Raw genomic sequence first — 26,036 nt, 5'->3', positions numbered from 1 at the left:
GTAGTAAATCTGGAGGAAATTGTGGTTTAGTTTTAGGTGAAATAACTCTTGCCATTGAGTCTGTGCTTTCTGCCTGAGTACATTTTCAGTACTTGAAAAATGCAGCAAACTGTGTGGGTTGTACATTGCGCCTTCCTGTGCTTCTGCACTTCCACGTGTGTTTATGGGACAATCTACATTGAAATCAGCTGATTTTTAGATCTGTGAGAACTGTGTTCCAGTATATTCAGTGTGCTTTTTAAAATGAGTGAATAGCAGCCATATTCTGTTCTGTTCTCACTGTTAAATCATAGGAGAGATGCCAGACAGGAGGCAGCTCAGCCACATCCATCACACAGGATTCAGTGTATTTGTATCCCTTGTGGAAGAAATGAGAGAACCAGACTTGGTGACATTCAAGAATTTTCTGGTGGTCCCCTTTTCTCCCTCCCTTTTCCCCTCTTTCCCCTTCTTTTCTTTTTTCTTTTGGGTGTTTTTTTTTTTCTTTTTCTAACTTTTTTTTGGGGGAGGGGGAGGGGAAGAGGGGAGGTCTAGGACTCTCTGACACCTCCTTTCTTCAGGTTATAGAATGCAAGCAAGAATGGCTTGTTTTGACCTCTTCCATGGAGGTTTGTGAGGCTTGAAAAATACTTAGTGGACTCCAAGAAAGTACACAGCTCACAGTATTTCCATATGTATATTTATGAATTTTCCAGTGTACAGCACATCATCAGGGGAAGAGGTACACCATTCCCATAGGCATGTTTGTTTTCCCCCCATAGGGAAGTTTTTTCTCAGGCCCTTGTCCCATGAAAGAAGAATAAACAGGGAAAAAAGTGCCTCCTCCCAATAATAATAGAAAAAGGATATTCTGCCTTAATTATTGGTTGCATAAAAGAAGAGATTCAGAGCAGCCCTGCAGAGAAGGACTTGGGGGTGTTGGTCGATGAGAAAATGAACATGAGCCGGCTTCATTGTGCGCTTGCAGCCCAGAAAGCCAACCGTATCCTGGGCTGCATCAAGAGGAGCGTGACCAGCAGGTCGAAGGAGGTGATCCTGCCCCTCTACTCTGCTCTCGTGAGACCTCACTTGGAGTATTGTGTGCAGTTCTGGTGTCCTCAACATAAAAAGGACATGGAACTGTTGGAACAAGTGCAGAGGAGGGCCACGAGGATGATCAGGGGACTGGAGCACCTCCTATATGAAGATAGGCTGAGGAAGTTGGGGCTGTTCAGCCTGGAGAAGAGAAGGCTGTGTGGAGACCTCATAGCAGCCTTCCAGTATCTGAAGGGGGCCTACAAGGATGCTGGGGATGGACTCTTCATTAGGGACTGTAGTGACAGGACAAAGGGTAACGGGTTAAAACTTAAACAGGGGAAGTTTAGATTGGATATAAGGAAGAAATTCTTTACTGTGAGGGTGGTGAGGCACTGGAATGGGTTGCCCAGGGAGGTTGTGAATGCTCCATCCTTGGCGGTGTTCAAGGCCAGGTTGGATGAGGCCTTGGGTGACATGGTTTAGTGTGGGGTGTCCCTGCCCATGGCAGGGGGATTGGAACTAGATGATCTTAAGGTCCTTTCCAGCCCTAACTCTTCTATGATTCTATGTTCATTTGTTCCTAAATTTTGTACAGTCTTCAGGTCCATGCAACACTGCCTTACAGCAGATGAGTATTGGGAACAGAAAATTAGTTGCTTTCAGTTGCATGAAGTGACTGCACTTGCCTGAGGGTGGGATAGCTCAGTGGTGAGTGAAGGAAGGGAAGGGCCATGCCACCATCCCCCGGGGATCTGTGGTCACTCCCAAAGGCAGTGTGGTCAGTAGTGAGGGAGCACTTGTGAGGAGGGAGCTTGGAGGTTTTCAATCATTGGAATGCCGTCAAGAGAAGGAGATGCTTCTCAAATGGGTGGACTTCAGAGGGTATTATAAACTGTTTGGGATTAACAGTGTGGTTTCAGATCGCTGAGGCAGTGTAATTGGTAAGTTGTCAAGGTGCTGCACAGGACAGCCTTACCTGCCATGTCTTCTTTTGAGGTGTGCTGGTGGGTTTTTTGACTCTGCATGGAACTGATTCAGGGAACAGGAACAATAGCTGAAAACCTGACATTACCAAGAAGAGGCAAATGGTTTTCTTTCTGAGTCAGTATGAGACTGAGAGGGGGGAAGACGAACCTTTCCTTTCAATTGTCTGAAATGAGTCCTAAAACTACCTTGTGCCTAGCATGACTGATGAGAAAATACTTAAACTAAGAAATGGGAGAAGAGGCTGGCTTGACTTTCATGCCTAAGGTATTAAAAGCACAGGAGGAGGAAGATTGTGTAAATGAGAATTGCACATGCACATTACAAGTAAGCTATGCAAAGGAGCAGTGGAAGGGTGAAAACTAGTAGTAGAAGATTAGTTGTGTAGGTAATACACTAACAAAAAGTATACTTACTGTAGCAAGAGAAGAGGGTGAGGTCATGGAGAAAAAGCATATGAGATGTTTGTTATCCAGGCTCTTTTCATTAGTATACAAAACCAGAACAGCTGGTGCTGAATGTGTAATCAGATACAGAGACAATGGAAACATGGTCAAATAGCATTCATGGCCTGAACACAAATACTGAAAATTATGCAGAAAGTTAGTAAGGTGTTGTTAATGAAGTGGCACCATGTAAAGAAACAAACAGTAGCATGGACACAGTAGAATCTGGTCAAAATCACTTCGGGAAGGAATTATGAAAGACCTATTATACAGCTCTAAGTTTAAGGTCCCTTCCAACCCAAACCATTTTATGATTCTATAAGTTATATACATACAATGTAATAACAATATTATAAGAGAGGAATACTAGTAGGAATAGTAGCATTGTAGGTGGGGTATAAAGTCGGCCAGATCTGTATTTAAGTGCAGATTGTATTCTAATGATGTGATATTTCTGTACGTGGCAGTCAATAGTTTTCTTACCAAGAGTAATTCAGAAGTTGTGTTATTTTGGACTAGGATGGAATTGCTGACTTTATAGGAAACCTGTTTATTTAAAACATGAAGACAAAACATGAACTAGGTTAATTTGGTTTAAGTTAAATAGGATGATAAAAAGTCTTTTTTTTTTTTTTTTTTTTTTAAAGGCAGACATTTATTGAATTAAGAGAACTGGTTGGTGAACATAGGTGAGCTGAAGTACTGGAGGCTGACATGGAGAAAAAGGTTAAAATTGAATCTCAAGTAAAGGAAAACTGTGGGAAATTACTTAATCCTTCAAGCAGAAAACCTTGTCCTGTGAGGGATATTGGTAGAGAAAAGGTAATGCAAAAGGAAGAAGTAGATTATCAAAGGAAGTCACTTCTTGGAAGTTGTGGTGGAACAAAACCCAAAAGTATTAAGCTGAGTTAGAATTTACTTAAAAGTTCTTAAGAGTTAAAGCACTTAAAAGTTTCTTCAGACATATAAATAAATTGAGAAGGAAGAAATCCTTCTGTTGTATAAGGAGGGTGGTTTTGAATTAGCGTCTATTGTTCAAAAGCTGAATAAATACTTTTGCACACTTCTCACTGAGAAGAGTAGTAACAGTGTGAAGAGAGAAACAGGATGGTGAACGGAAACAAGATTCTGAACATGGCTATGGTTGAGGTGGAAATTCAAGCCACAAACTCCAAGTAAATAAAGATGTGAAATTGCGATGTACCAGCTGCATTGCAGTTACTACCTATGTACCAGTTCTTTCCATCCTGTCAGTTACTTCCTCACCCTATCTAATAAACATTGTGTACATGTGGTATACATGGCTCTTCATTGCCTAAGAGCTGAAGTGCAAATCTTTGAGAAATAAATTGGTTTATAGCTCTATTTTGGAGTCAAGTTTATTTGTATTATGTTGAACTTAAAAAAAAATACTATAGATTACCATTTTTTTATTTTTTTTTTATTTTTTTTTTTTTAGAAAAAGTATTAAACACATTCTCATCTCAAAAATTGCCATTTCCACTGTATATGCCCTGGAGCTCCTTTAACCATTCAGTGAACAGAATTAGCTCACTGGAAAAACAAAAATCTATCCCTGTTTCCTCTTCCTCTTATCCCCCTTCTGCCCCCTCCCTTCCCCCTTGCTTTTAAACCAAGTTTGTTTCCTGTCAGATTAGTGAGTTAAATTGGCTTATGGGGAGGACCAAGAAGTGCCAGATTTGGTGCAAGATAAGCCTCTAGGAGCAGGAAAAAGCCCTTGAGGTCAGCCGGAGTCAATGGCGAGTTGTCTTGTGAGTGCTTGGTCTTCGAATTCTTTGTTAATGCGGAAGAGCTATGCATTGCTCTTGGAAGGGCTGTTCACTGTAGTGGACTTTTTGTTTGTTTTAGCAGTGTGCCTGCAGAAGTATATAATCTTAGCAAATCTCCTAAAATGAACTTTTGGTGGGCAGCAAAAGTACTTGCAGCAGGCCTTGTATCATGCAACTGATACTATTTTGTAGCTTTTCCCCTACATTTGCACTGTACAAAAGTTAAATTCTGTTTCCACATAATGCAGGTAAGAGCAGTAGTATAGACCCTGTGTAAATTGTTCTGCTGCTCTGTCTTCTTACTCTGTACTTTACTCACAGGTTGCTGGCTCTTGACAGAACTGTATTAAGATTGTTTTGGAGAGAATTTCTTAACACTCTTCAGTGCAGTTGGCCTTAAAGGATATGCCTTCCTTCATGTCTGGATTTAATTGTAGATAATTTTGGAGGGAAAACTGTTTTCTTACTTTGGGAAACCCGGCATAGTGGTGGCATCTGGTCATTTTACTGAGCAATCAGTCAATCACTAGATAAAAAGGGGCAGAAATGAGAGATACAGAAAATAAATTATCTAAGTAGAACGCCAATGAATTATTTTTCTCCCCCTTTTAAAGAGTTTAATGTCTGTGACAGCAGTTGGTCACAGCCCTGACTGGAAATGGCAAAGTTGTTATGAGGAGGTACTTACAGGGACCCTGTTACCCCTTTCCCTCCCCATGTTAATAAAAATAATGCACACGTACTGGAGGCGATTTGGCCTCAGTAATAAGCCATAATTCCAAACTTCCTTTCTTTCCTAGAGCCTGGTGAGAATTGTAAGCTCTCCCTGACACTGCCCAGGAAATGGTACTTTTACCAGGAGATGGTCTGAATGGACCATCTTGCTAATACAGTTTATATTTTGTTACAGTTATGTTTTGATATTTGTTTCATAGTAGGAAATGCTTTCCAAGAACTTGTCATCTTGGATTTTTTCACTCTTATTTTTTGTTGTTGCTAATATTCTTACGAAATTGCCAGCATTTTGGACCAAGCCTTTGCTCATGAGTGAGATGTGTGAGACTATAGGCTAAAATAGCAAGAAATAATAGGATACCTATTAAAAAAAAAAAAAGTTAGAAATGCTCCTGTCAAGTTAAAAGGGGAAAAGAAAAAAGCTCTGAAATCACTGTATTGACTGCTGGTAAAAATAACAGCAAAGTCTCTGACAGCTGAAAGAGAGAGAAAGGAAGAAAAGCATGTTGCTTTTAAGTTTTTCCCTTTGTTCATTGGCGGTGTGCCCATACACCCCATTCAGGGCTCTAGAAATGGTTCACTGACTTGAAACTTTGGCTGCTTTTAATTGTATGGGTTTTATTTGTTTAAGTAATGCGAGGAAAGCACTGAGCTAGGTCTCTCAACATTAAATTATCAACTTTAGAGACATTTTTTGTCCCAACTCTTTATAGAGAAGTTGAGGGATTCAGGTTTTAGATATGTTTTGCTGGGTTCCAAATGCCATTTTTTCACAATGGGTTTGAATTGTTATTGCACCCTCAGAGAATCTCACCATGAGTCGGCTGACAGCACAGTGGTATACATTTACAAAGTAAGTCAGATGGCACCAAATGCATCTATAACATTAAAAAGCTGTTGAGGTGTACTCAAGGAGAGTACTGTGCAAAGTCATTTGGAATGTTTTTTTCAACATTTTCTGTTGTTAAAGGAGCTTAAAAAAAACTAAACATGCAAAAAACTGTGCACTTGCATAACAATTTGTGAAAGCGTTAATTGTCCCATTACTTTGGCTTTTAAATATTTTTTAAATTCCTCTTGTAAATACAGTGCTTAGTTTGGAAATAAGTTCTGGGGCTAAAAGTGAAATGAGAAAAATAAAAACATTTTAAAAAACTAATAATGCCCTGGTTTAGGTTGTGTTTTAAGTACTTATTTCTTTTGAAGTAAAGTAGAAGATGTTATGTGCATATCAGATGTCAACCTTTTGGCATTTGTTTTATAACAGTGAAACTTGGAAAGAAAAACACCTAAGTCTTGCTGAGACTTAACTATATCTTCATTAAGTTATAGTTAAAAAGACAAAAGCGTCCATGCTGTGTTCAGTATTGCTGAGAAATAAGGACTTATGTTTATTGGCTTGAGGTTCACCTTATGATCACTACCCATTGGTTTTGTCATGATTGTTTAGCTTTGGAACATTTAACTCTATGTTTTAGTTTGGGACAAAATACATATTCTTTGGTTCTTTCCTTTTAACAAGATTTTCCCTGGTGGCTGCTGAAGTGTGTATGGAGCTAGAGATGGATTCATACCACAGGCAGGATCAGTTGTTTCAGTTGATAAGTGGTGGTGTCTTTTTTAGGGATATTCTGAACTTGGATGTTTGGTTTTTTTGTGACAAAGAGCCTCTTATTGCTATATAGACATGGAGGGCTTGCTTGAAATAATATTGCCTTCCTGGGTAGGTTTCATTGGTTTATGTAGACTTGCTGTTTCTGGTTGTATCAGTGAGAAAAGTTGCGTATTTCCTTTCCATATGTTATATTTTCATTTAAAAAAACAGCCAAGCTTCTGATTCAAGGGACAGATCTTATATTTTTCTACTTTAATGTGTGTTGCTCCTCTCACTGTATTGTCACCCCCCTTTTCCTCTTTCCATTTTAAATAGTACTCAACCTCTTATCTAGAAAGTCAACTATTTGTCTCATGCTTCACACTGTTACAACATTTTGTGATAGAGCCACATGTACTAGAGCTGTACAACTGGATAAGCAAAACCAGCCTTCATCCTAACCAGTGGAGCTGTGTTCTTGCTTACTTTTGGCTGCTGGAAAAATCACAAACAACTGAGTCCCTCAGCCAGACTGGCATTGGTAGTATCTTGTTGGAATTAGGAATGGTTGCTGCTGGGTAGGCTGTGAGGACTCAACTGGTCTGGTACTTGGGTTTTTTGGAAGCAAAGGTGCTTATGCTTTTACATGGTTTCATTAAAATAAATATTCATAATAATTTTATATTTTTTAACTTAGTCTATTAGTTCTGTGGGCAGTGGACTCTGCAGTGGCATCTCTCTTTAGAAAGACAAGGAGAAGTTACATGATACAAGTTCCCTAACTGTTCCAGAACCAGGAACTGGAATTCTGTTTTCCAGTCTTGCCAGGTGTGATGTAGCTCCAGATTAAGCTAGCTGAATCACGGAAAAGTCAAGCTTGGAAGGGACCTCTTGAGATCATCTGGTCCAACCTTTTGCTGAAAGCAGGGCCTTGGATTAGGTGATTATCTACCTTTAAGGTGAGTCTTAGCTGTTTCCAGAAAAGGGAACTGTACTTTTCTGGGCTTCTTTGTTTAGTTTTTCTCATGGTGAGCTACTTCTCATGTCTGGATGGAGTTTCCTGTGAAGCAGCTTGGGCCTGTTGCCTTCTGTCCTGTTCTACATATATCCTTGGGAAGAGACCAGCTCCCTCCTTTGTGTATGAGCCATGAACTCTTGAGATGTCAGTTCTTGCTCTCTGATGAAATAGTGGCTTGGTGCTGCAAACCTCCCATACCCATAACGTGATTACAGAGATCCCATCTCGGGGATTGCCCTCTGGTTTGAACACATTCTTTATTTGCACTTGTCAGATAGTGGATGTAACTTAGAGAGTCCAGTGTCACTCAGCTCTTTTTGACATGTGAATGAGTGGGATGACACCTTCTTGACTCCATGGTTCAACTGCTGATTGCTGGAGAACAGAGTAACAGTCGGGAAACATTTTTCTCTTTGCTATGAAGAGTTCGTGAGCAAAGGAAGAAAACATGTTTATAACTTCCCTGAATAAACTGCAAGTGTTTGGAAATTGGTGGATTTTGTAGTATTCTCTGCGAGTCCAACTGATCTCATTCGTGTAGTGTGTAACTTAAACATTTAGTGCAACCAGTGTCCTGCCATTTTATCCATGCTCCCCCCAAGTTGTCTCACTTACTTTGATTAATTTTATTTAAGAGTTTGATTAATCATAATTGTCCTGGGACTTAGACCTACTATTTAAACCCAGGTAATTTATTAGGAATTGAGATGAAAATTTTCATTGCATCCAAATCAATGGTGAGCTCCTGTTGATTTCAGCTTGTCCAAGATTTTGCTGCTATAGTGTAATATCAGAAGATTTTTCAGTATATATTTTAATTGCACTGATAATAATAATTTCCTTTTCTGTAAATGAAAATACAAATCTATATGTAAGTCATGCTAATTAGATAAGATTTTTGGGGTAGTGAACAGAAATACAGCAGCTCACTAAGGATATTTGAATTGCCTGTTTCAGTAGACTTTGTTCAGAGTGCCTTCCTCCTGCTCATTGTATCTTTGATTCATTTTCTGAGCAGCAGAGTCACGTCCCAGAAATATGAACTATGATGATTTTGATCATAAACAGATTAGCCCTGAAGTGAATATTTGTTCTCTTTCTGTTTTGTTGAAAATCCTTTACAGTTCCTGATGCCTGTTAGACACTTGGTTTAAGAGTACAGCATTTTCTCTGCTTCTTAGATTTATAACATTCATCATGGAAAACGAAAATGTTATTTCAGTTTTGCTGGTACTGAAATTAGGTTTTTGTTACTTGTTTAGTGTTGAATAGTGTGTTCAGTGTATCCAGGATTATAATCTGCAGTTTTGCCTGCTACAGCTCACACAGAGAAAACTGTTATTCAGCCCATGTGTATTCTATAATAGGATAATTTGTCCTGTTGATAATAAATGTAAATATTGTTTTTAAGGCAAGAGTATTTTTAACCAAGAGTATTTTTCCTATTTACAGAGCAAGCTTTACATGGAAGGATTTAGAAGCCTAAAAGAAGGAGAACCAGTGGAATTTACTTTTAAGAAATCTTCCAAAGGCCTTGAATCAATACGGGTAACAGGCCCTGGTGGGAGCCCCTGTTTAGGAAGTGAAAGACGACCCAAAGGGAAGACAGTACAAAAAAGAAAACCAAAGGGAGATAGGTAATTACCTTACTTTGCTATTCCCCTCCCCCCTTTTTATTTCTTTGCAATTTTTTTCTTGAAACTATGTTTTCAGCGTTTATTCATTTGTGAAAGGAAAGCCTTCTATGTAAATTTGGCTTTTACATCTAGCCTGGTCATTTGATTAAACTTATTAAGCTGTATCATAAATCTCCCACTTGATTGGTTTCACTTGAGAAGGTTTTTAATGAACTAGAGGGAGGCTGCAAAGGAGTGTAATTATTATTTTGAAAATATTACTGTTAGACTGAGAAGAAAGGTCAATCTGAATACAGGTTAAATAGCATCATGTTTAGGTGAGAATTGTGCATGCTAAGGAGACTATTGTGTGCAGTGGGGTTTTAAACTGTGCATCAGTAATTTTATACAGAAGAAAGTGTAGGTGGTGCAGTCAGGGTTGAGATATGCATAATTTGATTAATTACATTTTTACCTAGAGAACAGAGTATCAGGTGTTTCCAAAGGTTTTAATGCTTAGTGGTCTGTAGAACTGTTGTAATGTTTTACAAATCTCAGGTTAGTCTTGAGAGGTGCACTTCTTTATATACAAATGCAGCAGTCCGACTTTCTCTGTTTTACTTCACTTTCTGTCTCTGAGGGCTTGAAGAAGTCCTGTAATCCTCTTCACTGCAAAGCCACCTGCGCCTGGTTTCCCAAGGGGAGCCTTCCTGCCCAAAGCTCTTGTATTTAGATGAATCTCCTTTTTTTTACTCCTCATATTTATTGCTCAGACCAGTAGCTGTAATGACTGAGTTCAAGGGGAATATATAGTTTGTGAAGGATCCTAGCAAGAACATCCACTCAAGTTTAGCCTGCAGTATTTCATGTATGGAATGACTGAGAGGTGGCTCTCCCCTATTGCAAGTTCTGAAGTAGGACAGCTTGGGAAAGAGAGGGAGTCTCCTGGAAAAGCAGCGTAGCCCAGCTTCGTGAAACGGAGGATCAGAAAGCTTTGCTGACTACAGATGAACTCCACTTGTCCTTACCTCTGTTAAAAGGCTGCTTCGCCTTTTCCCCTCCTTTTTTCTCTTTTTCCTCTTTTTAAATTAAGGACTGGAGACAACATGATAGTTGTCCCTCTTTCACCTTCTTTGTAAAAGCTAAAGGCCATGAACAAAATTTATTGCTGCTGTAACAGATCAGAGTCCATAACCACAACAACGAGAGACTTTGTAAGCCAGACAAAGCTTTCTTTTTGATTGCTCACCATATCTGGCAGTTCAGAGTTTTGTTGCATGCAATGGTTGTGATTTTTTTTTTTTTTTTTTATTTTTTTTTTTTTTTTGAGCTAGGCTTCCAATAAAATTCTTATTTAAACCATTTTGTTTTCCATGCACTATAATTAATAATCTGTTTAGGGTATTAGTGTTACCATTGTTATTTATGTTTTATACTGTGGCAGCAAAAGAAGGCCACAGTCATACAGTTGTGATACTGTTGTCCTGTTTGTTGTACATGTATATGAAGAAAGACAGTCCTTGCTTCAAAACCCTTCCAATTTAAATGGACGGGTTTTAAGTAGACAGGAAAAAGTACATATTGAAGGAGACAGGTTTGAACAAATGTAGATATTTAGAGTGCACAGCGTGTAGTCAATGCAGAGGAAGCAGTACTATCAGAGTGCAATTCATTTCATGCTAGGGAAGCATCTAAAATATTGGGGATGAATCTTACTTTGTGGCTGTTTCTTTTCAGGGACTACAAAGAGAGCCTAGCTCCAATGCTGTAGATACTTCCCTTACAATTCTCTAAAGTTAGATGAGATGAATCCTAATTTCAGTGATGTTTTTTCATAGCTAAAGCATAGAAAAAAATGAACAGATATACCCTGAGAAACAGTGCAAAGGGGTGATCTATGAGATGCTGTACTCTTGCCTTTAAAAGAGGAAAAGTTAAAAAATAATTTGACTTGATTCGAATATGAAAATGTGGGCAAAACCATCTAACCACTTCTGTCTCAAAATTCTTATGCTTAGGTTATAAAACACACAAAAGTCTGAAATTTGAAATGTTTGAAGTAGCTCTGACGTTACTACTTATTGGGGAACAGTGTCATTACTTAAAGGAAAAATAGTTTGGATTCAATGCCTAGCCAATAAAAACTGCATCTCCAACATATGTAGTGGAAAATTTTTTGAAGATACTGTTACACTGTGAGAACTGTCTCCATTTATGAAAGCTAATTCCAGCTTCTTGTGTTCATCTCTTTTCTATGTTACCAGTGTAATAGGGCAAGGGCCCAGACTTAGTATATCTTTTTGTATAGATTCAATGACTTCAGTAATGGTGTATTAGGACAGATGAGAAGATTGAGAGAAAAACTTACAGATAGCAAATACGGGAAAAAGAGGAGGGAAAGCAGCAATATGTGCTGAGGGGGAGGAAAAAATTTATGACCTTGATGTTACCAATATTGTTGCTTGTTCATAGATTTTGTGGGGCTTCCACAATGGACTCCAGAGTTGCTGTAATTTGCAGAGTGTTGTTGCTGTGGACACCTTGCTGTGATATTCCCCTTCAGTGTTACTGTGGGCTGCATTAATTTGATAACATAGGCGAGAAGGCTTTGTGATTGCTGTTGGTGATACTGGCCAGTTTGGCATCTTTCTCAGCCAGTGTGCTAGCACATGCCAGTCCTTAGAAGGAGAAGATGTTTGCAGTCCATATGAAGTGAAGCTGTGGCTATAAGTAGCCTGCAGGCTTTAGGTTCCTGTACCTCAGTTTAAGTTATTGTAATATCCATGTATCTTAAATGTATTTTTCCACAGCGTCTAGAGTGATGTGGGCTAGAGGTGAGGATTCTAACCAAGACTCAGCTGGGATTTGCATCTGACAAGTGCTGAGTCCAGAAATGGTGTTTCATGGCAGAGATATACAGTGGAGATGCTGGTTCTACTTAAATAAGCAAGGGGATGAATTTCCAACACGTTACACTGGGGCACGTTGCAGCTGCCTTCATAGCAGCTCTTAAAACATGCCAAACACAGTGTGTTTTGCTCAAGTTTAGTGGTGAGCCGACAAAAAAGCACATTATGCTGCTTTCTAGGAATGACCACAGGTAACTGATGCAGAAAAGATAAAGTACACCGAATTCACACTCAGTAACTTGTAGACAAGCCTGTAAAATCCTGATTTAGAATCAGAACCTACCCCACCATCTCAGGTAAATTTTGGAGGCAGAAAAGGGGAGGAAGGAAAATAATTTATGCTCCTTTTGAGGTTTTTTGCTTGTTTGTTTGCTCGATTGTTCAAAACGCTCTCCTGTGTTTGTGTGTGATCTAAAATGAAACTGTGTCAAGGACCATTATATCAAGCATAATTTTTTATTTAATATTAATAAATGTATATAGCTGGGAAAAATATTCTTTAAATAAAGATCTTTGACACAATATTAACAAAGAAGATGCATGATACAGGACTAGAAGTTACAGTTATCTTTGGGACCTAGGGATGTTATCCAGTATCTTTAAATATTCTGAGTAGGAGCTCAAAGTTGGATACTTTTTCAGCAGAGTGTCTGTAGTGTTGTATCTGCTTAGCATGGCACCTCCTTCACATGGAACATTACAGGCAGGATGGAGATAATGACAACATTCTTTTTTTTTGTTTTGAAGTATTTACACCAAAATGGAAGCAATAAAATAAGGCAAGAAGGAGGACACAAAGAAGAAATAATTAAGGGTCTAGCTCCATCTCCCAATTCTAATTTATGACATTTCAGTCCTATGCTACCATCCACTAACATCACACTTGTGGCAGGGCAGCTTTCTAGCATGAGTGACCTGTATCAATAATTGGTTTGGATTTCAGCATGTAATAACGTAGCAGTATGTTGTGAAATTTTGGGTTTGACATGAAAACATTTCACTGACTTGGTTTATAGTACAGCCCTGCAAATAAACTGTGAGGGATGGAGTTGGGAGCTGCTGGAAATGACAGAGTTTAACAAAGCATTGTCACTGGATAGACAGTAATGATGAATTATGTTCTGAGAATATGGCTAGTGAAATAGCTATGTATTTCTAGCTCAGTTGGCTAAACACTCGTGAGCACTGAAGCATCGATGTAACACTTCAAAAACCTTTTGCCAATGTAGACATCTGTAATGGAGCAACAAATAGAAAAGTGGGTTTGTAAGGTATACTATATGGTACGCATTGTTAAGCTGCAATAAATGGTGTTTGCCAGTAAGTCTTGGACATGACTAAAAGTATAATTTTCACATGAAGAAAATTATATTTCTAAACCACTGATTGGGTGGAATTACAACCACATAGGGAAGGGAGACTGTAATTAAATAATATAATACTTCCCTGATTAACTGTCCCTTAAAATCAGTTTGTGTCTGAGTCAGACAGAAAATTTATTTAATATCTGAAGACATTCTGTGGATTATCTGAAGTCAGACTATAATAAGAAATTCTTATAAGTCTTTCAAAGCTCGTGATCTGCACAGCCACTAACCTGTTGTGATACAGGCAGAGATGACAGCTTGGTGGAGTGCTGTAGAGGACACTTGAAGGGAAGTTAACAGGACTAGGAGAGTTAGTTTAGGACAGCAAAATTACGTGATATAAAGTCACTTCAAACTTGAGATTTTATCAGTTCCGTCTCTACTGACTGACATGGGAGAAGCTCATAAAAACCATGCTTAACAGATGGATGGGGCTGAGGTGGACGGGGAAAACCCATCAGGGTTCCTTCGCCCGAGAGCTGGGAGGCAAGGCTGACATTGGCAGACACAGCACACAGCTACAGTGCAAGGGGCACATCCGTTCCTGCCCTCAGACAGCCCGAGGGACCCACTTTGGGCAGATCCTGTACAGCACCTTGGTGATACGGGGAGCAAGCAAAGCAACAGTGCTCAGCCAACTAGAGAAATGGATGAAAAATCCGGGGATTTGTAGCCTTCGGCATAAAATGGAGTCAGCATGTCACTGTCAAAAGGGCTGAATTTTCCTAGTCCTATCCAAGGTAGATTGCATTCACAGTTTTGCCGTTTTCTAAGGAGGAAGCTGGCAGAGACATAATGCAGAGGTTTCATGGTTTGTGCACAGATTTCTTAAAAATACAGCCTTGCAAAGGACCTTTCTCAATGGTGGCATTTAAAAAATTAAAATGTGAACACCTCTTCCTCCTCTCTGACTCTCTTTCACTTGGTTTTAGATGTTAAGGATTTCTTTCTTTCCAGTTTTCATTCTTGCTTTTCCCATTTTACAAGTGTAGGATATGTTGGGTTGTGTTGTTGGGTTTTTTCGCCTGTGATTCTGTTGGGTTTTTATTTGCTCTTTCCAGTCATGTTTGAGACCACTCTTAGGCTTATGGTCTGCAAAGACCACCATAATTTTGTTCTCTTACGTGAAAACTGCCATATGAAATAAGGCCCCTCTGGGCTACTATGCCCCATCCCTGGCAATATTCAAGGCCAGGCTGGACAGGGCTTTGAGCAACCTGGTCTAGTGGAAGGTGTCCCTTTCTGTGGCAGGGGGATTGGAATTAAGTTATCTTTAAGGTCCTACCCAATTCTAGCCATTCTAGGATTCTATGATTCTACTATCCTCTTTGCAGCCAGAACATCTACTTAAGGAAACACTGGAAGAAATAGGGAGCTGTAGCTCTTCATCTCTGGCAATCAGTGGTTTAGGCATTTTTTCATATCAACACTTACTCTGCAAAAGACAGTTTGGTGATGTGTTAAGTATCTGAGTTGCTGGAGTCAACGTCTTCTTGGATCCTCAAGCAAAATTTGAGTTTGTGCAGGGTTATAAATAGTTTTTTAAATAGTAATTTGTACACTCAAAAATAAGTTAAAAAGGGAGATAAATACTAATGTGAGATGTGCTCTCTTACATGATCTTACTATAGATATTTGCTGACTGTGTCATAAATAAGCCACTAAACTAGTATGAACTGCTCATAACAGGAGCAGCAGAATGCTGCTAGATTAAAAAAAAACAAAACCAAACAAAAAACCACCCTAACTGAGCAAACAAAGTAACAGAAGACAGGCAAAACCCAAAAAGCCTGAGAGCTTTGCACTACTCCAGTACTTTAAGGAGGTTATATCTTGCTGGACTGCAGTCATTAGGGACAAAGTTTTCCAAACTTGTGCTTTTTTTCAGGATGACAACTTTTTGGAACTGTTTAGCAACAGTTCAGGTTTTTCCAAGACTGGGATAAAAAAAGAGGGCTTTATAATAGGGTTAAAAAAATAGGTAACTGTTAAAAAATAGCTACCACTTCGTGCTGTGGATTGGGGGCTTGAAAGCGGGCTTGGAGATGGATCTCTAGGGCAGGGGCTTAATCTTTCCTTATCTTTGTGCAGACTCATTTAAGTCTAAGTTAGAAGCCTCTGAAAAATGTTACTGCATGTATTAATTAGACAACCCTTATTAAAATCTACATCGTCCAACTGTGTTTAAGGGAGTTCAGCAACCACAGCTGTCCTGCATACCAGACACATGGTGTGCTTCCAGGACTCTGTCCATCCAGCCTTGTGACCTTAGAATCAGATCTCCAAGACTATTTTCTTCACCAACAGATGAAAGGAAAGAAGCTTAAGGGAGTAAAGACAGAACAACTGCCACTGACTGGTGTGTATGGTGCCCAATATCTATATGCTATTTGGCATGTTTTCATCTCCAGCCTAGGGTGTAGCTAAACTTCAGTCTTTTGGAAGCACCAGATGTAGAGCTGTGATAGCATAAATGCCCCAGAGTGAGAGCACATGGCAGGAAAGCCTTGCATCTTAGAAGACAGCAAGCTGTGGCTAGCCTAGCTTCTTCTCCCACGTCCAACAGAGAGCATCGGGAGTTGCCTTCCACAAAAGATAATGGATTTCTCTTCCTACCTATTTTCGTAGTTCAGTCAGTGGAGAGCCAGGATGCAGAGCTGAAAGATCAGTATTTGAATGTTGGAGCTAGGTGTAGAAATGGTTACAGTTGTGCGTAACAATACATTTTTTACAATTTTTTTTTTTTTTTTTTACATTGTTTAATTTGCAAGGCCAATTGCCCATAGTTAGATGCAGGCTACAAAGCTTAATTTGATCCCTTTCTAGCTGTGCTGCTTGTTTGATCAAGTTGAGTTATATTGGGGTACTCCAGCACACTGTAGTGTGCTGGGTGGTTACTCAGGCAGTTCCTCATTCATACGAAATTTGTGTTTTGGTTTCACACAATTTAACTATCAAATTCTTCACAAGGCAACATGAAAGCAAGGGCTCTTTTCAGATGCTGTGTTGCTGGTGAACTTGGATGGCCATGCGGTGTTTCAGCCTGCTCTCTCAGGTGCGGGTGGGAATTGGGCTTTGGACTTAGGCATACAAATCAACAAAACACACAAAAATGTGCTTCATTTCCATCAGATGTGCCTTTTGATAGAGCTATACGTGTGCTTCAAGTGAAAGCAAGTTTCTGTGCGAAAGCAAGAGCTGGGAACCTGGTGACAATGATACCACTAAGTGTCAAAGCCCAATTTTCTTCACTGCAAGCTTGTATTAAGAGCAGAGTAGAGCCTGAATAAAATTGGTTTTGGTATCTGTTTGTATACGTGTACAGTTAAGAAGAGATAGGCCCCAAATTTTTCATAGTGTTCATCATATGAAATCCAAATTTGATGCTGAAGTAGATACCATTCTGAAAATGTACAAGAAACAGATGAAGTGAGTAGGAATGTGTTGGTTTTCTGCAATCTCATGTAGTGTAAAGCTGTCTCTGTGCAGCAGATGGGTTTCTTAAGTACATACACAGTTTTTGGAATGCAGAATATTTTTCCGTAATCGGGTGTCTTCTTATGTGTGTTTTCTGAGCATTTCACCCTCTTTCATCAAGGGGTGAGCTCTCACTCATCTACCATAAAGAACTGGCATATATTCAGGCCTTTGTGATGGTGTACTGATATGCCTGATGATCACACTGGAGTCCTACCTATAGTAATGATTCCCCTTATCTGAAGGAATTTAGAAGCAAGAAGGAACTGAGAACTTTTCTCAATTTAACAGAGATCATGCGTGAACTTCAGTAGAGTGTACGTTAAAAGTATTTCAGTAAATAATTTACAAAATATTTCTGTTTCTAAAAATCTTCCTAATACAGCTGGCAGCATCTTCCTTAATTGAAATTCTCTCTCACTGTTATTACTATGCTAATATATTACTTTCTAGTAGACAAGCATAAACAAAAAACTGAATACATTTTCAGGGCCCAACTCAGTAAATACTTAAGCCTGTGCTTTGAAAGTGTAGGGAAGAGGTCATTATTTGGATTTCCTTGATTGTGGAAATTTCTTTTTAAGTTGATGTTGACCCTTACTACAGACAGTGCTGGGTTTTGCTCACAGGGCATGTTATAACTATCAATGAACTGAGAACAGAACTGCTCACAGGATGAAATGTCTTTGAAAGATGCACACAACCTGTGCTACGTTTTACTACAGAAATATTCAGAGTCAATAATTAAACCTTAAATACTTCTTAATTTAGGAAAACAGTTGCATTTTCTTGCTTTTCTTGATGTGTTGCACTCAGCTCATCTAGCAAACATACTCAAAGCACATAATAAATATGTAATACTAAGGAAAGATTATAATAGTGATTCTAGATGATGGAAAAACTTGCCATATATTTTGGCCTTTTGAAAAAGAATCCAAGAACTTTAAAGTTGGAGAAAATGGAATTATAGTATAGCTGCTAAATCAGATATACCCAAAAAGTTGCCTTTGATTTACCACTGTTAATGAATCTGAAGCTCTTCAGAAGGAATAAATATTCTGGAGCCCTTTAACTTCAAATTAGTAAAGATTGTGCAGTAATATAATTCTAAATCGCTCAGCTGCTTCTTTTATTAGCTGTGGCTTCATGTTTCTGTCCTTGACACTTAAAGATCAAACCTACTTAAATATGAATCATTTAAAAACGTTAATTTACTTCAGTATCTTATTTTGTCAAAAAGCTCAGGAGTTCATTATATAAGAGGAATGTGTCACTGAGGTAGTCATCTCTGTAGTGGTGGTGCAGGCACGCTGCTGCTATTCCCACTGTGCACACCCACCATGCCCCGAAGTGCACCTACAGTGTGCTAGAGCACTTCTCAAGCAGGTAGTACAACGCAGGCTATGTCCTGAAAGAAATAATGAGTTTAAGGGCATGTTTACATCAAGAAAGTAAGTTTAATCTGGAAAAAAATACCCTTTTTTTAAGCCACCCCTGCACAGTGATGTGGCGTCCTCCATCCAGAAGTAGCAGGACTGAGTGGGACTTTGCAGTTGCTCCTTCTGGTTATGAGAAGCTGTTCAGAGAAGAGACAGTGGAGTTCAAATAGAAATGCTCCTGTGATGTCCATGATTCCTCAGGCAGGGTGACAGGAAGGTATTTCAAGGACAGTTGATTAGGCAGAAGATAAGAAAGGAGCAGGAACATGAAAACACAAACACAGGGGAAATGAGGAAGGAGAGGGAAGAGGAGGGCTTGGGGAGGGGAGGACAGACCATTGAAAATGGTGTCAATATGAGAAGCACGGAGTTTTCCTGGTCTCCAAATGATCACCACCTCAAAGCTGGTACTCGGGGCACTTTTCAAGGAATGCAAAGCAGCCTGAATCCTCTCAGGTACAAACAGGGATTGAATCAAATTTTCCTTCATTTTGAAAGATCTGCAAATCAAGAGCAAACACACGAAAGTATAGGTGGGTTGTAAGCTCTTGTTTTGCAGCCCTGAAAAGACTGAGGTGATTCCAGCTGGGAGGATTGATCTGAAATGGAACTTTTTGCAGTACTGTGCCTATAGCATGTTCCTCGTTTACTGGGTGACAAACATGACACATGTGGAATTTGTTTTGTAGAACCACCAAATGCTCCCAGCTGTAAGAGTTGCTCGGTTTGAGCTTTGCCCTAAACATGTCAGGTGATGTAAAATAGTAAGTGCTCTGCAGGTTCTAATATGTCAAATTGGGCACCTAGAATAAGGCTCCTCTGGAAAATGATTTTGGCTTTTTCTTGTGCTTCAGAATCCTATGCATTTTACTGAGACCAGTTAAACCACACAATTCCATAGAGCCATTGCAAAGTAATTAACATTTGTAATGCCTTGAGAGATCTTAGAGCCCCGAAGTCAGTACTTCTGTGTTGTGCTCAGGATTTGGCTGGATTTAGTGGTGAGTCCAAGCACTGAATTGAGTGGGCTAAAGAAGTAGTACACAATAACTATCTTATATTTCATGCAGCAAATGAGAAAAGGCCACATAGGAGAACTTGCGTGTTCTTCACAGGCTGTTACTACAGTGTAAATTGTTTCCTTCTCTTTTGAATTCTGAATTTGTAGGTAATGGGTAGAAATTGGCCTGAACACTCCTCAGCAGCTAGGCTTGGGGATTTGGACTGGTTTTTCTTTGAAACCATATTTGACACTGTAGGACAAGGATGAAGACACTGGTTTCAAGGAAGAAATTGCACATACATGTGCAAGAGAGAACAAAGTTGGCCGTGGCCAAACTGGAGGACTAGCTAGCTGAGGATATCATTATTGATGGAGTAGAGGGAGCTGGGTTTGCTCAGTAACAGACCCATGGAATGGTTAAGGAGGAAGGAGTTATGAAGGGTCACTGTGAAATATGGGTGTGAGTTAAACAATTTATTTTCTTTGATCTCCATTCATTTATAATCTTATTGGTGCTGAGTCTCCTGGCACTAGAGATTTTACAATGAATAGTTGAAAGTACAAAAATTGATTTAAATTGTGCTGGTCTTGTGCTGAATGGCTTTTCTTTCACCTAGAAGTCACTTGGATTTTTACTCTCTGAGCTTTTGGACGGTTTAAATGCTAAGCATTTAATTTACTTCAGACAGCTCTGAAAACAATAGCAAACTTACAGACTGCTCTTATTTCATTGTCTGCAATTAATGTTGCAGCAGCCTTTGCGTCAAAGTTTAACCAGAATGCTTTGATTTCCTCAATGATAAATGGATATCTTTGGGCCAGTACAAAAAAGCTGAAATAGTTCAATGTTTCCAATTCAGCTTCAGATGTGCTAGTGTTTAAAATTAGTACCTTTGCTTTTTTGTTGTGCTGAACTAATAATGTAAAACAAAACAATGGGAGGGGTGTGTCGGTCTGTGTCTGCTTAATGAGATAAGTTGTTCTATAAAATTATGCAGTGTTACTTTTTCTGTCAATGGGAGAGAATCATCAGTAGTTGGCAATAGGATTAAAATTGTATATAGCTCAGATGTGAGCCTATTTATTTACCTTCTTAAAGGTTTAATTTTATTTACATTCTTTTTCTCAAGTTAGTTGTTGTAAATCACTTCTTTCTGGTAAGTATACGAAAAATCTTGAATTTCCTGTTGATCAGGCTCATTTTTCCATGTATTTGTGCTTTGATATAACTTTTGGAAAATCATGGTTTGCTGCTCACATAATAATTGCTAGGAATATGTGCCTACATCTCCTTTTAATAATTACTTAAAATGTGCTAAGTACGTCAGTTTTCTAAGTCAAAGAAGAATCCACAGAGGGTTTTAATTTACTTTTTGTTAAATAGTTCAATAGGATTTTATGTTATTAAATGTAGGAGTATCATTACTCACTTCACTTTTAGAACTTTGTCCTCACGCACATTGTATAAGGTACAAATTTTACTTACAGCTCAGAAACAATTTTATCAAATGGCTTGTTCGTGTGATCCCTGTATTTCTAACTCACTGGAGCCTCATGAAGTTATCTTTTCTCCTTTACAATCTATACATTTCATTTATGCATAGAAAAGAAACATCTGGCATTTTTTTAATGAGCTGTATGCTGATTGACCAAAAAAGCAGCAAGGAATCTGTTGTATGGCTGGTTATGGCAAGAAAACGAGGTAGTAGTCTCACTAATAATTAGTAAAATTTGTTTAAACTGATGCTGTTTCACTTTCTGAGTTAGCTAATCTCATACTTTTACCCTGACAAGAAATGTTTAAAAATGCCTGGTGTGGAAAAATTCTACTTTCAAATGACAGAAAGAGATTAGAAACATTTAAAACACGTATCTGTGATTAAAGATGCTGACTCTTAATTCTCTCCTGATTAGAGCTTTCCTTTTTTATCTTTGAAGTTCAGTCATTATTTCATGTCGATGCTATTGGTTCTACTTATTTTTGTATCCTCCAGAAATTAATTCATACTTTTTAGATCCAATCTTTTTAGAATATTTCTGAATGTAACATATCAACAAGTTTGTATTTTGTGCAGCCTGTGGAGCTGGGTTTTGGAATTTGCTTTTTTAGTGGTTCTTTTGTGGAAGAGAAATCTTTCAGGCATGAATTGATAGTCCAGATCTTTTGAGGTCTGTCTGTGCTAACCTATGACCTCTGTTCTTACGAGGTCAGCATCTGAGGGCAGGAGATTAAGGCAGTTAAAAGATTGGAATGGGAACTGGAATGGAAAAATTAGCCAGCACATTTTGGGTAGAAAACATCAAAGTCATCAAACAATTTGCTTATTTTAAACTCAGTTTAAGGGTAACAAGCTAATTGTACTGTTTGTTGATGCAAGCAATTTATATTATTTGAGGACATTAACACTGAAGAATTTTTTTATTGGAGAAACGTAATGCCTGTTCAGTGTAAATGCACTATGTACTTTGTATACTAAATGATTTTGTGCAACATTTTTTCAGATAATAATTCAGGATCTGATCATACAGTCTGTGTGTACTTAATTAGCTCTTTTTCTTACAAACAGCAATAGTAAGTGTTGTGGAACCTGAATCTTGCTTGTGGTCTGCTGAAGAGCACTGGAGAATACAGGTGCTGTCAGTACATGGGAAAAGTTATTCCCATTTAAAAATTTCCTGACTGATGCTTAGAAACATTTGCAAGCATCTGTTTTTGTTACAGCTTTTCAAATGTGAATTCCTTTCCAGTGCAAACTTGTCACTAAGGAATGTTGTTTCATAGATTATTAATTGATTTGCAAAAACAACACAGCAATATCTGTTTGTTTTTGTCTGTCATCATTTGAAATTCATTAGTACGTGTTTTTAGAAGAATGAGGACTTAATCTTTTATCTGTACAATCAATTGCAGCGATGATAGTATTAGAAAAAGACACCTTTCCACATCTGATAATTAAGCAAGTTCAAGGATTTGTATAAGCAATCACAGTTTGTCTTGATTATTTGAAGTGCAAATAAAGTGGTTTCAGTATCAGATGCAAGAGCCAGACTAGTGTTTCAGCATGGAAACCCACCTACCAGGAAAGAAAACAAAAAATTACGGATATCTCACAGCTCAGGCTCTGACTAACGGTGTATAGATAAGGGTTCCTCTCCTATATGGCTACTAATTAAATTAAAATACTGTAAATAAAATACAGGTAAACTGAAGCAATCAGCCCTCTGTAAGCCTCAGTCTAACCTCCACAGATTATTGTTGCTCCTTTGATAGTGAAGGATATGAGATTTAAGCCCTTTTGCAAGCTTACCACTTTCCAAACTATTCCTCTAAAGGCTAAAACCTTTCTCTAGCTTTTACCCCTGACTTGCACCTGATGGGAAATGGGGCAAAATGATCACAATCATTTCTTTCTCCTTCATGGGAGGAAAGAAGGGAAAGCAAGAACAGCTGTTGTAGACTGCAGCAGCCCATGGATCATTCCCACGGATGCAGCCACCTCTTTGTTTCCTTCCTGCCATTTCACTGGGGTGGCTGAAGAAGCTCTGTACCAGCTGCAAGGGCTGCTACAGCCACATGTGCCCCCTGGCCATGGTGGTGCTGCCATGACTGTGTGTGCCCTGCATCCCTGGTGGTACTGCCACAGCCAGCTGGGTCCCACATCCCTGGGATTACCACAGGCATAGGGGAAACAGGGAGTGTTTGAAGGGGCACACCAATCCTGAAGGCTGTTGTATATGAGAGATCTGTTCCACATTTGTATTCGTCGGATAAAGTAGGGTAGCTTCTGATCAGCTATTTTGTGATTCTTGCTTGTCAGGGACTCTCTGTGTTTAAATAAATCAGTAGGATCAATGGATGGGGAGCTAATTCTGTTTTATGGAACGGCTTTGGTCATCCACTTTTGAGAACACGTGAATCACCGTGAAGGAACAGAGGACTTGTTAATTAATAAAGGAAAAAAGTTAAGCAACCACAAAAATAGTGTGCCTGAGATGATTTAAAATAACTTTCTTGTTTGCCTAAGTGCTTTCTGTACCTCCTTCTGTTTGTTTAGATAGTAAACTCTTCAAAGCAGAATTGGTTTTCTTCTTAGTTGTAAAATACTTAAAATCACTGCCATTTTTAATTGCAACAGTAATTGTGATTCTTGGATATTTGACTTGTTAGAGAGCAATGATACACACATTTTTTTATCTGGAAGACCTGCTTCCCAGGATTTGTGTTGGGTATGTGTATCCTCATGTTTCATGATGTGTGATAATGATTCAAACATCCAGTCCACAAGCCTGCTTTTCCTAACTATCTTTAGCCCATCCTTTATAAAGTAGTCTGTAGATACCTCAGATCTACCAATTGAAAATTGCTCTAGTAGAGAGTAGGATGCTGGAGGTTTTTCATCTCTTAGTTACTGTTGTGTTAGTTCGAAATGTACTAAGAATTGCCTTCAAGTTTTGTGTGCAGTAGCTTCCAGGGCAGAGTAGATTGCTTGAGTTTGCAGGAGGGGTTAATTCAAAACTCAAAAGAAGTTATAATAAATTTTTTTAATTACTTAGAAATTATATTTGACTTTTTATGATGAAACCCTGCTTTGGTTTTGCTTGATCTGTGTGAGGAATAGGTAGAGAATATATCTGTAGTTCCCTCACGTGTTATTTTCACAACAAAAAATTGCTTCAGAGCTAGACAAAACTGATTAGCATTACTGCAAATAGTATTTTCAGGCTTATGTGCTTGTGAAGGTTGACATTTCTGGCAGTGCAGCTGCACCAGATTTCTGACTGCAGCTCCCAGTGCTCTTGGAATCAGTGCCTCCAAATGGGCTCTGTAATTTGCCTCAGCTGAGTCACTTCCTTACCACGAACTGCCATAAAGACATTATTTCTTTGCTTTGCTTTCTAGGCTTTAGCATGCACTGCCCCCCTCCTTTTCAAAATAACAACTCATCAGAAAATACCTTTTGTAGTAATGCAGTTGAGTTCAGAGGGTTTCGGGAATCTGGATTATTGGTGGCCTTGCCTTTTTTGTTGAAGGGACTATTGTTTTTTGTGATCCTCATCTGTTTCTAGCTGCTAATTTGAATGAGAAACCAACAAAGAAGCATGTTGGGTTTCTTTGTAAGCAGAGGTTATATTGTTCCCAACTGCCAGGTGATCGTGAATGTCTATGAGATACTTCAGGTGATTAGCTATCCATAAAATCTTTAGAAATATACCATAATATATCTAAGCCATTATATCTTCTTTTTCTTAATGACCCACATTTCTTGCTTAATTCTTGCATAAAATATGAATGAGTCAAATTTGAAAGCTTTTGTATTTGGCAGAATAATAATAGTCTTCACCCTAGTGTAATGTTAAGATACATTTTACAGAAGATTGAGTTTAATTGCTTAGAGACAAAAAAAAATATTTAATCTGTTGCATACATGTGTTGTATACATATATAGTATACACATAAATGTACACACAATAGATCAATGAAAGGTTGCCTCAGCAGCATTGAAGAAAGTGGATGTCAAAATGAAGATGACTTAGTAAATTGGTTCAGAATGAGATGTACCTGATTATGACCTCATCCATTCAAACAAATGAACAAACCCACACAAACAAAAAAACCCCATAGTTTTTATAGTTGCAAGGTAAACCTGACAGGAACTGATCAGTGCTTCTTCCTTATGTTGACAGTGATTCCCTTTCTGTTCCAAACTTTCACCAGGTGAACTCAGTACAGGTGGTCACATAACAAAGTGAAGCTGTGGAAAATGGTGAATCCTGGCTTTGTGACACAGTTTAGTTTATTGCAGACTGGTAGCTAAGGCTTCTTCTAAAAGATGCTGCATGTGGTATATTAGCAGGTCATTTACCTATAACCAGCTGACAGTCCCCAGTCTGTGTCTGTGTAGTTAGCATGGCAGCAGCATGTGCTCCTTTCTCCCAGTTCTCTTCTGCTGGTGCATCCTAGAGTGTGTTGTTTTGCCTTACTCTCCTTTTGCAGTATGAGGTATTAGACAAAATGAAGCTATATTGATATAACTGTGTTAGCTTGCTCTCATTAGGCCAAGTAACAACAGAAGTAATGGTGTCACAACATGCCATTTTTGCATCTATGGTCTTGCAAGTGTAAGAAGGTCAGTTGCAAGTTTTCACAAACCTGAAAAAATTCTTGAATTACAGATTATGGTTGAGACTTTGAAGTGAAAAAGTACATGAATTGTAAGGTGGTATGAGTACTGGAAATTAATTGTGATGCTGTATGCACACTAATCACTGTCATGGAAACATACGGCTGCTGTAATGAGATGCTGTGTTGGGAATGGGATACTACCATGTTCCCTTTCTATGGTAGCAGGTGGTAAATTTGCTTAAGCTTGCATATTTTGTTACATTGTAGAGGACTGTAGTTTGTGTGTGGCATATAAATCCACTTCCATTTAACTTGGAATTGTTTTCTTAAAACAGATTCTCATTTAGTTAAAGAAAAAATTAAAGATTCCATAGGGAGAGGGACAATGTATAAAGACCTGAAACAAATCCATTGGTTGGGGGTGGAGGGGAGGACAGTCTGGGTGTTGTTTTGTTGTTCTTATTGTCTGGGTGGTTTTAATAAAACAGCAGTGCTTTATTAAACAATAGTTCAAGTT

At 38.7% G+C, this 26,036-nt stretch overlaps 1 protein-coding gene across 3 annotated transcripts in view; it reads left to right on the top strand.

Moving 5' to 3' along the window:
• Window positions 1–26,036, top strand: part of LIN28B (lin-28 homolog B) — a gene marked incomplete at both ends in the record, with an annotated part of 86,309 nt that overhangs the window by 38,428 nt on the left and 21,845 nt on the right. For all 3 annotated transcript variants that reach the window (XM_080615292.1, XM_080615293.1, XM_080615291.1), the window contains one exon: window positions 9,037–9,221. In XM_080615292.1, coding sequence (XP_080471418.1) covers window positions 9,037–9,221 — 185 coding nt within the window. The remainder of the gene's footprint in view (window positions 1–9,036; window positions 9,222–26,036) is intronic.

This window comes from Psittacula echo (assembly GCF_963264785.1).
Source record: "Psittacula echo genome assembly, chromosome: 4".
NCBI lineage: Eukaryota > Metazoa > Chordata > Aves > Psittaciformes > Psittacidae > Psittacula > Psittacula echo.
This window is presented reverse-complemented; position numbering and strand designations above follow the sequence as displayed.